Source organism: Amphiprion ocellaris, chromosome 12, assembly GCF_022539595.1.
Source record: "Amphiprion ocellaris isolate individual 3 ecotype Okinawa chromosome 12, ASM2253959v1, whole genome shotgun sequence".
Lineage (NCBI taxonomy): Eukaryota > Metazoa > Chordata > Actinopteri > Pomacentridae > Amphiprion > Amphiprion ocellaris.
This window is the reverse complement of record NC_072777.1, coordinates 22,800,452-22,814,553: the sequence shown is the minus strand read 5'-3', so window position 1 is coordinate 22,814,553 and position 14,102 is coordinate 22,800,452. Positions and strand designations below refer to the sequence as shown.

The 14,102-nt window shown below is 37.4% G+C and overlaps 1 protein-coding gene across 2 annotated transcripts in view; it reads left to right on the top strand.

Annotated features, from left to right (window-relative positions):
* cdk19 (cyclin-dependent kinase 19) overlaps window positions 1–14,102 on the top strand; it is a 79,799-nt gene that overhangs the window by 33,263 nt on the left and 32,434 nt on the right. For both annotated transcript variants that reach the window (XM_055016194.1, XM_055016195.1), the window contains exons 3-4: window positions 1,491–1,601; window positions 3,383–3,523. In XM_055016194.1, coding sequence (XP_054872169.1) covers window positions 1,491–1,601; window positions 3,383–3,523 — 252 coding nt within the window. The remainder of the gene's footprint in view (window positions 1–1,490; window positions 1,602–3,382; window positions 3,524–14,102) is intronic.

The following is a 14,102-nucleotide window of genomic DNA, read 5'->3' as shown; positions in this document are numbered from 1 at the left end:
GGAAACCACTCTAGGCCTTTGCATATGCAATGGTGCTGATGACATGAAATGGCCTCTTATATACCCTGGGAATACAATTAAGCTTAAGCATGTCATGCAGGACATAAAGTATTATGTAATCGGCTGCATTTTTTGTTGTGTTCATTGTATTCTTCAGGTAATATACCTTTAGTGGTACCAGGCATTGAAATGAACAAGAAATTGAAGAAAACAAGGGTGGTCTAATAGTTTTTTCTGTGACTGTATTTACAAAATTTCACTCTGAATCCCACGGTTGAAAACAGTGACTTCTCTTCTTTCAGAGTTAATTCTTCATGCTTGTCATTTCAATTTCATCAGTTACATTTATCCATTCAGGATGTATTAAGACGCTTGTTGAATTTTTACAGTAATACCTGATTACTAAAATCAGACAAAAAGCTCATCAGCTAATCATGTTGCTAAGAGGATTACATGCAGCTTGGATTTTAGTCATCTACCATCTAAAGTATCTCACATTCTATGCACATGGCTGCTGACTCATAGCCACACTGTCCCCTTTATAAACATTACTTTTAAAAACGCAGATGGCCGCCCGTATAGCTCAACGCGTTGAGCGGGCGACCCATGTACAGGGGCTGGTCCCCGACGCAGCTGGCCCGGGTTCGATTCCCGCTCGCGGCCCTTTGCTGCATGTCTTCCCCTGACTCTTCTCCCCTGTTTCCTGTCTCTCTCTCACTGTGCCTATCCAATAAAAAAAGCCGACAAAAAGGCCAAAAAAATAACTTTAAAAAAAAAAAAACGCAGATGGCTGTTTATTACACAAAGTCTCCTCTAAATTTAATATTTCACCTGTAGAAGGCACACATGACAGCAAAGCAGACAATACTGACAGTTTATGCTTTAATCCCTGCAGTACCGACATACTGAATGAGACTTTTATCAACTGCTGGATGTCTCATTTGAGATATTAATTGCTGTCTTTCTTTTACTGTATGTGTAATGTGCATTCAAGCTGTAAATTAATTCAGCCACAATATTGAAAGGGCTTTTGCATAAGAGCCTCCAAGTGGTGTTGATTTAATTATCTGTGTCATTATTCCTTGTCTTTTTTGGCTTCTACAGGGGATTATTTTACAAGAATGTACTTATTCAGTCTGTATGTCGCTTCATTTGAGGATAGAGGATGTGGTTGTGTACAATTTTATGTTCCTTCACATTTTTGCACATGATATAAAATGATATTTTTTCACTGCAAGGCCTCAAGGTGGTTTTTGTACATTAGTAATCCTATAAATCTGACTTTAAGTACAGCTTGCTGTCTACTGAAGGAGCTGGTTACTTCTTGCTGTTTTATAAATGATGCAAAGTTTTCCGTCAGGAGAACTCTCATCTTTTCATCACATTCTAGCTATTCCTACCCTCAAAACTTGCATTGCATTGAACGGTAATCATGTTTTATCTTGTTTTTTCCCCAAATTATTCACAAATTTCCGCTGTGTGTCTTCCAGCTGTTACGAGAACTGAAACACCCAAATGTGATCGCCCTCCAGAAAGTGTTCCTTTCTCACAGCGACAGAAAAGTTTGGCTCCTCTTCGACTATGCCGAACACGATCTTTGGGTGAGTCTAGAACTGGAACTTGCTCCAGTTTGTGAGGTTTGTTTGCACAGAAACCTGATTGGATTAATTGTTTGTTAAGCTATTATGCACCTTGAATTTGTGGTGTGGTTTGTGTGCAGGTTGTTAAAACATAGAGCACAAAACAAAATCGTCCTTCAGGAGATCTAAGTAACTGTAGTCCCAAGACACCTTTAAGTGCTTTTAAATATGAAAGGTTAATATTACACAAGTAATGCTCGATTATGGAAGAAGATTAGAACAGTTTCCACCTCATTGGATATTCATAAAGATTAATAAGTATTTCTGTAACTTCAGATTTCTATTTTCTCTTCTATACCTCGAAACTCTTTGAAACATTTCCTTCAGTCTAGTCAGTAGTGGCCAGGCACCAGCAGCCACATATCTGCCAATAAACTGTCAGCGCTGAATATGTCTAATTTACCAAACACACTGTGAGGTAGCCAGACAGGATTTGGCGATCCTGTTCTCTTCTATGAATATGTATCTGCCAAAGTGTCTGGTTATTTAACCCTCTGGACCCCAAAACCCAGCAGCAGGTTTGAAAGGCCTGTTATCTTTGAAAAATGGCAAAAGGATACCATTTTTCAGAACAGGAAACTGTAAAAACAGAAGGAGTCATTGCATTTTTAATTTTTAGACAAAGTCCAATCGTAGAATTTTGATATTTTATCAAAATCACTTTATTTTACGTGCATCATATAAAAATGTGCCAAAAATAAACGATTTGCACTAACCTGAATCTGCACAAAAACAAGAAATTCCTTGCTTTTTGATGCAACTGTGAAGCCATGGTTCATTCAGCTATGATCAACAGTCACATGACAAAAATTCAAAAATGTTCCAGTTAAACTGTGTTTACACAGTACAGAGAAGAAATAATGAAAAGTATAAGAAATAAAGTATCTACACTCTAAAATGAAATTCAAGGGACCTATTCCTGCAACTTAATTAAATGTGTGATTGCAGAGTAAAAAAAATCTAATTTATCTTTTAAATTGCTAAAATTATTTTGATGGGTTGTGTTGAGAAAATAATGTTGGTAATTGCATCAATTTGATATTTTGTGTAATTTAAACTCACATTTCTGCATTAGTTGATTTAAAACTAAATTTTAGTTGAGTCAAGTTTAGTGAAATTGGCTTGATAATGTTTTTCACTTTTTTTCAATTTGTTATTACCTTGAGTTCAGGAGTTCAAGTCAAGTCACATGTTAAGACTAGTAACTGAAAATACCTTTGATTGTTCAGGACAGCCTAATTTCCCTAACTCGGTGTAGTATTTAGGTTGAACTTACAAGCTGTCAATATGTAGAACCATAATTTGTTTTCCTAGTATTAGTAATACCTATGTGTACTTGGAATTATTTTATTTTTTGTAAAATAAATCATCAAAGAAATTTAAGTTTGTTCTTTCTTTTTTTAAGATTTATGGCATTATTGGTTTTTTTATACTGCACAAAAAACCTCTGATTTCTCTCTACTTCTAGCCATGGTTGTGCTGTTTCCATAGAGGTGCAGAACTTTACATTGCAGTGAAAAATGAGCCCACAGTGAGTAAAAATATGACAGGAGCAAAAGGCACTTGGGGTTCAGAGGGTTAAACACATTTATCTGCTTGCTGGCATTGGTTTCTTAATCCAGCCTCCTGTACTCTCAAGAAAACCTTTCACAATATACTACAGAGAACAAGGAGATGGTGTTTGTTGTAAAGGTCGCACCTACACCATCCAAACTGAGGTGAAACTTTTCTTTGCTTCGTAGCACATCATCAAGTTCCACCGTGCCTCAAAGGCCAACAAGAAGCCCATGCAGCTGCCCCGAGGGATGGTGAAGTCTCTCCTGTATCAGATTCTGGATGGGATCCATTACCTCCATGCCAACTGGGTGCTCCACAGGGATCTGGTGAGCTGCTATATTAGCTTCACTGCTCCAGTTTCCCTTTACAGACACACCAGCTCCGGCACACTTCATTTTCCAAAAGCAACTTGGTTAACGATGTTGTTACCCACAAGAAGAAAAACTTTCTGGAAGCAGCCCTGGGTGTTGTCGTCTCACTTGTTTATTGCAATGGATCCATGGAAATATGTTGACACATGGAGTTAAAAATAGCAGGATAGAAATAACACAAGCCAGAAAAAAAGCTAATCAATTTGTCGGTGTAACTAAATTCTGTGTAGGACAAGTTTCATCTAACAGAATTGTCAAGACAAATGTAAAAATGTACCTTTTTTGGGTGTAAAATTACCAGTAGAGTTTTTCATATTAAGTTTGGATTGCTAACTTCTGATATAATGTCATTTAAATTATTTTATAATAGAAAATATTTTTTTGTCCAAATTCCCACTTTCTTTTCTGTACTCTGCACTAGCTCACTAGTCAGCTAGTATGCTACTTTAGCACATCGATAAGCTTGTTGTTTGCATTACGGTCCATGCCAATAATTTGTATTTCCATGCTTCTATTAAGTCATTGTCTATCAATTATTTTTTCTAATAAAAACAATGATTTTAGTAATAGTTTAGTGCAAATTAGCCGAGCTTTATCTCAGCGGCTACTCAAACTAAAGTTAGCTTCTTTAACTAATTGTTCGCCAAATAAATTAGTAGCATACGTCTAAGCACACAAGTAAATCCTATAAAAAACCTAATTGTGTTCTAACATGATATGTTTCTGTTGTGACATTCATTGTCTGCTAGCAGTGCTGTCATGAGTTAGCTCATTAGTTAGCTCATTAGTTAGCTAATTATCTAATTTTTTGCAAAGATAATTGTGCATTCAATTTGTTTTAAAGCTTTTCGTCATTGTACTTGGATACAAATGATTTTTATTCCCATGGTTATATGAAATAATTGTCTCGAAATTCTTTTTTTATATGTAAAAACTATGATATTTATAATAATCTAGAGCCAATCAGCCTAGCTTTTTTCGGAGCTGCCCCTCATGCTAACATTATTTCTTTTTTTTTGCTGTTCATTTGCAAAAGAAAAAAGTAGCATACACCTAAACACAGAATTAGATAATATAGAAACCTCATTTTGTAATAACATGATATTTTTATGTCTAGTTGCCTAATTTAACACAAAGATATTTATGCATTTATTGTGATTGTAAAGCTTTTTGTTCTTCTGCTTATATGTATATCAATGATTTGAATTTCCACGGTTATATTATTGCAGTGACTCTGTCTTAATTTTTCCTAAAAAATTATGCTGTTCATCATAATTTAGTGCAAATCAGCCTGGTTTTTACCCAAGCTGCTCCTCATGCTAACATTAGCTTCTTTAGCTGATGGTTTGCCAAAGAAATAAGTCATATTTATCTAAATACTTTAAATTAAAACATTCAAAAACTAAAATTTATTGTATTTTGTTGAATTGTTTTGATATCTCCCAACTTGGCTTCACATTATCCTAACATTTTCTGCACAGAAACTCTATATCAGAGAGATGTTATTCTCTGCCTCTTTAGCAGCAGAGCCATGTTATTTCAGCGCAGGTGTTGTTATGTCTCGATATGATGTATTATTATGGTTCTGATTGTCTGGAGGAGAGTGATTATAATGCCGGAGGAGCAGAATGTCCTGAACTCTGAATGCTGTCTGACTGGAGTCTAGCCTTTAACCTGGCTGCAGCACCCGGGTGGTTCCTGTGAGATTCTCTCCACCTCGCTTTTCCCACAGTGCTTTGGGTCGAGGGAGAGTTCAGTCTCTGTTGCTAAGAGTCAGCCTGGAGCCACAACACTGTCTGTGTTAAAAACTATGTTAAGATGGCAGAATAGCAGGAAATTTAATTTAAAATTGTTGCGCGTGCACAGCCAAAATGCAACCAAATTAAAGTTGTAATAACTTGCTTGCAATCTTGATTGGGTATAAAATTATAGCGTGGGTCGGTTTACTGATAATCAGTTTTTATCAATATTAAAATTTTGCACTTTTTTCAGTTATTTTCCTTGTTGATGTCTCTTTGTCTCTTTTGTGGAACTGATGTTTGTAAGAGGATAAGGAGGTTCATGTAGCTTAATATAATCATTCTACTTGTGTTCAGTAGTTCAGCTACAGCAACATCCCATTATTGTTGAACTTAACAAGCTTTGCTACAAGCTTAACAATCTGAACACTTTCATTTTCTACATAACAAAACAAACTCAGAACTTTTTGCTCCCCATACTCTTGTCCAGAAACTTTCCAAGGAACTAAAGGTTCCTTCAGCCCCTGATTAAGCTCCTTTTCGCTGCAGGAACTTGTGGTCCATTTTAGGGCAGACCAAACTTTTATGCAGCTGCAAGAACCGCCTCCTGGAGAAACTCTTTGTTGGTTGTACCTACACTTAGGCAGGCAGTTCTGAGCAGCACTGAAGAAACAGTAGTGCAGGCCTTGGTGTTGTTTTGTTAAACCTAAAAAGCAAGCAATATTTTTCATCGAGTAACAGCCATCCCATCCCTAATGTCACCATCAGCAACATAAAATTGACATTACAGGCTAACGTATCAAACCCTCCGTTGTTCTATTTACTGTGTGCTTAAGAAGTGGAGTTGGGTAGTCTAATTTTGGCACACTTGTAGTTGAGTTTGAAGTTGTTGAATTCTACACCGCAATGAAACCTAATCTGTGTTTCTTCTGTGGCCTAATGCCTGAAAGGGATTGGGCAAGTTATTTAGTTTCAGAATTGACAACTGTTGGCCTTGCTCAGATTTTAAGGTACACCTTTTTGTGGATTGCCATCTTCCTGGAACTTAGTTTAAACGCTGGTTGCTCTGGTCGAAGCCAGTTTAGGAACTCAGAAGGTCCCCAGGGTAAGTTTCTGTGACAGAAATGTGGCTATAGTGAAAAAGCAAGCTTGCTCGTAGAAATGCTACATTCTTTCAGAATTAACTATGCTACCTAAACGATGTTATGGCATGTACATGAACAGCTTTAGCTGAAAAAACTAACTAGTTACTAGAAACACCACATTATTTACAAAATGCTTCGCTACCTGAACGCTGCTACAAAAGGTACTTAAATGGCCTTTTGAGAAAGAACTAGCTCAATACTAGAAATACCATCCATTATCTATACACCGCTTATTCCTCACTAGGGTCGCGGGGGGGGCTGGAGCCTATCCCAGCTGACTCAGGCGAAGGCAGGGGACACCCTAGACAGGTCACCAGTCTGTCGCAGGGCCACATACAAAGACAAACAAGCACTCACACATTCACACCTACGGGCAATTTAGAATAATCAATTAACCTCAGCATATTTTTGGACTGTGGGAGGAAGCCGGAGTACCCGGAGAAAACCCACGCATGCACAGGGAGAACATGCAAACTCCATGCAGAAAGATCCCGGGAAAGCCGGGACGCGAACCAGGGATCTTCTTGCTGCAAGGCGAAAGTGCTAACCACTACACCACTGTGCAGCACTAGAAATACCACATTCCAGAAATGGCTGCGCTAACTGAAAGCTGCTATGAAACGTACTTAGACTAGGGCCTACCAACACAGCATGTACCTGTAGGTAGTGTTGCAAAGTTCACTTTTAAAATATAGGTCTCGGGCACCCATGTAGCTCAATTGGTTGAGCGGACGACCTATGAACAGGGGCTATAGTCCCCGATGCAGCGGTCATGGGTTCAAATCTGACCCATGGCCTTTTACTGCTTGTCTTTCCCCTATTCTTCTCCCCACGTTTCCTCTATCTCTCCCCACTGTGCATTAGAAAAAAACAAAAAAAAAGTATTGGTCTCTACAGCTTACAGAACACATTCTTGTAAATGTAATTCATAGCGTATTCTGTTAAAATACTCAATATGAGTAAGATATTTTAAATACTTTGGGTTACTTCACCATTGTCTTACTTTACCATCACGGGGTAAGCGAGCATACCAGATAGATGTAGTTCTCAAACAGTTACTTAACAAGACATTTATCCAGGCATATATATTATTGAAATTAACTAATTGACTACAAACATAAATATACACATTATGCCTATTGTAAATTGACTGGTTTTAAGTCAGTGGTTTAATTGTTTGCTAAACCTGCATCGCTAGCTGCCCACTATATGCTAATAATGCTAATATTTAGCAGTTAAATTAATTACAAAACTCCCTAGGTTGGTAATTAGACCAGCAAACGTTCAGGTAAATTAAAGTACTTTTAAATTTCATTTTATTCTTTCCCTAAATACATTTTTGATTGTAGTTTTCCTTGTACTTAGATGTCACTGGTAGAATTACATTGCTATGGTTTAATTAAAGAGCAATGAAAAACCCATTTAGCACCTCGACAATAGTGTGCAGCATAAAGAAACAGTAAAACTTCAATAAACTGAATTGCAGATAACTATAGTATTGTTGTTAATAATAATAATAATAAGACAATACAGTAGTGTGGAGAGACAAAGTAAGCAGAATATGAGTTGCACTCATTGCACCCTGTGAAGTGTTTAGTGCTTTATAAATGTGTGTGGGAGTGAGATGTAATTGCAGTCAATAGTCAGTCTTTGGCAGTGGAGGGAAAACATTGATTACAGCTTTCAGAAAAAGAAAGCAGTCTCCTTGTATTTTCAACATTATTTGTTCAATAAAACTTTTAAAAATGGCATTAATAATAATTTAGCGTAAAGCATCCAAGCTTTTCTTAAGCTGCTACTGATGCTATTGTTAGCATCTTTCAGTTTGTGTGCAAACCAGGGGTTAACATTAACTAGGTGACATAAGCAAACACACACAAAATGAAATATACATATACATATATATATTTAAATGATGTATATATAAAAGAGGTATTTGTCTCTTCCTCTGAAGCCGGCCACACTTGTCAGACTCAGACTGAAGTGAAAAATGGCTGGTTGCCAGATTTGTTCTGTCATTTCAAAAGTACCTTTACTGCCTGAATGGAAGCTCAGTTGTAGCATTGTTGTTTTAATAACACTGCATGTAGGCCTCCTGAAACAGTGACACACCCTTAAATTTTATTAAAGAACGGATATAAAAGATAAGTCAACTGTCTGACTCACTTGCTGCAAATGCCTGAGATACTTTCAGTACAGCTGAACCGAGTCATTTTTATCTTCACTGGTCAGCTCCAGTAGAGATTCTTGTTATTGGTTTGCCCGCTGCCATGCCTCAATAAGTTATTCAAGTTGGTATGTCTCATGATTCCACCAACAAAGAGGGATTTGAGTGTTAAATTATTTATTTTTCTTTTATAGATTTTCTCAGTTTTGCTAAATTATTGATAATAACTCAAAAATCACAAGGAAGAGTATTAATTTACACGTTAACAATAAAAAAAAAGAAATAGGTCAAAACTGAATAACGTCCATATCAAACATCTGTGTTTTTTAATAAATGGCAATTTGTTCATTTAAAATGTTTAGTCATAAAATTATGATTTTTTTTACTGTGTTTAAATCAGCAAAAGTTGTCATTATTTTGCAGATATTTGCTGTTAATTGAAAGAAAAAAAATTAATATTAAAGATTGAAATAGTTATTCATTTTTAAATAGTTTTTAACTATGAATTATATTGGACAGTATCTATTAAATCATGGAAATAGAGAATTATTTTACATGTTTACAGTTAAAAAGAAAAGTCCAAAATTGTGCATATTATCCACATCAAAAATTAGTAATTTGTTCTTGCACCATGTGACCATGAAATTACACAATTTTTTTATTTGAATCAGCTAAAAACGTAATTATTTTGCAAGTATTTTTCATAATTTTCACAGTTTTTATGAGTGAATATTACAATATTCTACAATTTTTTGCTTTTTTTTTTTTTACTGGCACCCTTGCAACCAGATTTTAGCCATTTTTTTATTTTATTTATTCTATTTTTATTTTACAGCATTAAAATTTAATTTTCAATGCAGTTTTACAGCGTTTATTATGAAACTAATTTGTTTTTTGCTGTAGACCAAGCTTACTATTACACATTTTAGTGTGAGATCGTGATAAGTGCAGCAGAAATAAAAGCATTCCACATCATTTTTCTTCTTTTCTTCAAACCCTGGCATCCAAATTACCGACAACACAACTCGGCATCTGACAATCTGGTCTGAGATAGATCTGTGTTACTTTAATTGCTCTCATTGGAGAATCAAAGAGCAGAACCAAATCAATGTGACTCCTTGCAGCTCCTTAGAAAACAGATCTGTCACATCTGAGATATAAAAAACAAAGTGATCTGGAACATTTTCCTTTCTCTGTGTCTCATATCTGACAGTAGACTCCCACAGCCCATCTGTAAGTGTGGCTCCACCGCCTCTATCTCCGCCTGCAGCTGTCGCTCCTCGCCAGAACCATTTGGGCCTTTTGCTTGTGGAGGAAAGAAAGTATAATTAACCAAACACAGCAGATTACAGTGACCAGTACTTTGATTTGATTACTTCAATCACTGTTTTGACGTCAGATGGTCCGGATGGAGGCTACTTCCAGATAGTGCTGAGGAAGAGAATGAATGACTGAGATTATTCAGTCTGAGTGTGACTTAGCTAAGCTGCTGATGGTGGATAAGTCGGGGTCAGAGGTCAAAAGGCAGAGCTGTCGCACAGTTCAGGCCTTCTTTGAATCACATCGTCCACTCTTGCATAATCACCCAGCAATCCTTGGTGGTCATGTGGTGGCTGGTCGTCACATTATGTAAACCTTCAGGGATCAGGAGAACTCTGTGGTGACTCGACAATCCTCGATGCATCGCTCTGGTTCTGGAATTAAATGGTTAAAAGGTGCCAGTGTCCATTTATCAATTAGCGAGCTTATTTAATTCGATGTATTTGTGTAAGTAGGTCCATTGCTGAGCTGAAATGACAGTTAATCGATTAAAAAATGTGGTGAATCTCAGCTTTGAGGGATTCAGATGGCGAGTCGAGCAAATCATTCGCAGATTCTGACGTCATTCAGCGAATGCTTTCAGGGTCAGATGCTTTGAACAAATTCATCTCAGGCTGCTCTCGGTGGCTTTTTCTGGTCTCCAGACTAATGTTTCACAAAGATCACGCTTACGCAAGAACATTTTTGAGGTGTTAGTTGTAGCACAGAACACGAGAAACTCTGCAACCTTCGGACTTAGCTGGCTTAATCTGTCTAACAGTGACATGAATTACGCAAAAGAAAAAGTCACATTATACCAGAATTAATTGAGTTAAATAGCTTGTATTGATGCTTAACCTTTCAATTTATTACAAAATCAAAAATGTTCAAATTTGCGAAGCTGGGAACATATTTTTTCAAAGGCAACCATGAAATTGAGTATCAGAGTTGGTGCTGGTTCATTTCCTGACCTGAATTCCTCATTTTGATCCCTTCTCAGGCTTCCTACTGATTACACAGTTTCAGCTACAATGATTTTATTGAAAAAGGAAACAACATTTGAAAAGGCAAAAAAAAAATCACACATGGCTACTGTGGAAACATCAGTGCATCAGTAAAGAGGAGTTAATGAAGCGATTGCAACTGTGTTTCCAAATAAACAGTCATGTTATGGTTCCTATCTGTGTTTTTACTGTAGACAATCCATTGACGTCTTCACTGTTCCATGCTTCCGCGTCACAAAAATTAAATAGCTTAAGTAAAAGGTTAGGAGTCTCCAGGTGACATACAGGTGGTACAGGAACTCCAGCCCTGGTTTGGGTTCAGCCTCTGACCACAATGCACCGTTCACCCAATGTGATGGTCTTTACCTTTGAACCTTTATGTGATGCTGTGCAAATTAATAGTTCTTAAAGCTCTCTGGACTTTAGTAGTGTCTACCTGCATCTTTTTGAAAGAGTTAATATGCATGGTAAGTGATAAAAACACCTTTGACTGTAGGTTCAAACATGCATGACTGATCAGCTGTTTCTACTTTGTTCAGACAACGTGAAACATGTCTGATACCAGCTGGTATAAAAGAATAATTAGAACTTAAATGATTGCAAACAGTTTCTGAAGATTTCTTTCCCTTTTTCTTGAGTAAATGGACACATTATTGGTTGTTTTTACGTTTTTTTCTTCCACTTTCACTTATCTATCTATCTATCTATCTATCTATCTACCTATCTATCTATCTATCTGTCTGTCTGTCTGTCTGTCTGTCTGTCTGTCTGTCTGTCTATCTATCTATCTATCTATCTTCGAGGTTTTCTAGCGGTTAGCAAGCAGCTGGTTGTGTTTCCATCTTCCTCTACAGTGTTTATTACAGTCATATGTAGCATAGCTTATACGGTAACTTTTTGATGACAGTTTATTCAGTCTGTGGAAACATGCCTAATTCGTATTATTATTATTATCTTTTTTTACGTTCAAAAGTTTCCTTCAATTTTGGTTTCTGCTGTTTACTTCTTCTCAGCCATTTTTGTCTGTACTTTCAGATTGCAGCCTTATTTCCACAACTCAGTTTATAGCAGGGCTGCAACTAATCAATATTTTCAATGTCTTCCAATTTTTTTCCATTCTTAATCAGCCAATTGTAGTAATTGTTTAGCCTGTGGAATGTTTAGAAATGTGATATCCTCAGAAGCCATGGTGGTGACCGATTACACTGGTCTACAAAATTTTGGGAAGTCTCTGCTTCAGAGATAAAACTTGCTAAATCTTATGTAATTTGATACAATTAAGTGAAAAACAAACATTAAAAGTCTTAGTTGGCTACTCTTTTCAAGATATTTAATGTTAAAGTCTTATTGCACAAATGCATAATTTTGCATATATTCTCAAACAGATTTTCAAGCCTTGCATAAAGAAACAACACTAATCAGGGGTGGATCCAGGATTTTGCCGACAGGGGGGTGGTTTAGGGTCTTCAGACCTCCAGGGGGGGTTTGACACTAAATTTTGAGGAAAAACACCATAAAAAAAAATAATTTCACCACCCGAGGGGGAGTTTAAACCCCATGAACCCCCCTCTGGATCCACCACTGCTAATATACTAAAAATTACTGACTTTCAAGAGCATGAAATGTCAAGGAATAAAATAGGAGTCAAATGGCTTGTTTGTACTGAATGCATCAGATAAAATCAAGCTGAATCATCACATTTAACAACATAGTTCCACCTTTACTCAGTGTCTACACGACGTTTTTTGGCTTGTCTCTTATACACAGCAGTTGGATCATCCCTTGTCAAGTTCCAACAGTAGTCGGCAAGCATGCTTGGACTCCATTTTCCTTGATACCTTTTCTCCATAGCTGATATGTCCTGGTGGAATCGTTCGCCATGTTCATCACTTACTGATCCACAGTTCAATGGAAAATAATCCAGATGGGAATGTAAAAAGTGTATTTTCAGTGACATAGTGCACCCAAGCAGTTTGTAGGACTTCAGGAGGTTTGCCACCAGCCGCTCATATTTATCTGCCTTGTTGTTTCCCAGGAATTCTGTTGCTACTGACTTAAAGCCTTCCCATGCCTTCTTTTCTTTCCCACGCAACAAACCATCAAATGTATCATCTCTCAGAAGTTCTAGAATTTGAGGACCAATGAAGACGCCTTCCTTGATTTTGGCTTCACTTAGTCTTGGAAACTTTGTATACAGATATTTGAAACCTGCCCTTGTTTTATCCAGAGCTTTTACAAAGTTCTTCATCAGCCCCAGCTTAATATGCAAAGGTGGTAACAAAATTTTCTGGGGATCAACAAGGGGTGAGTGTTGGACATTTTTCTTTCCTGGCTCCAAGGACTGTCGTAGCGGCCAGTCTTTCCTAACATAGTGAGATTCCCTGGCTCGGCTGTCCCATTCACATAGAAAACAGCAGTACTTTGTATATCCACCCTGTAGCCCAAGTACGAGTGCAACCACTTTCAAATCACCACAAATCTGCCACTGATGTTGCTCATACTTTATACACCTTAAGAGCTGTTTCATATTTTCATATGTTTCCTTCATATGAACGGCATGACCAACTGGAATGGATGGCAAAACATTTCCATTGTGGAGTAAAACTGCTTTAAGACTTGTTTTGGATGAATCGATAAACAGTCTCCATTCATCTGGATCATGAGTGATGCTAAGGGCTGTCATCAAGCCATTGATATCGTTGCAGTAAACCAGATCACCTTCCATCAGAAAAAACTCAACCAGACCTTTTTGGCGATCACGAAAGCTAGAGATCCTGACATCACTCTCCAGGAGATTCCATTGTTGCAGCCTGGAGCCCAACAGCTCTGCTTTACTCTTAGGCAGTTCCAAATCCCTGACTAGGTCATTCAGTTCACTCTGAGATATAAGGTGTGGTTCAGGAGAGGAATGTGACGGCCTGAAGTCTGGATCAGCTGATGTTGATGGCTCAGGACTAGCTGCATCCTGATCATCATCTTGGTCATCATCAGAGTCTAAGGAGTAAGATTCTGGTGCATCAGGAACTGGTAGGTCTTCTCCATGAGGCACAGGGCGAAGAGCTGATGGAATATTTGGATATTGCACTGTCCATTTTTTCTTTCTGGAAATACCACTTGCAACTGGGGGTACCATACAAAAATAACAATCAGTAGTGTGATCTGTTGGTTCACGCCAAATCA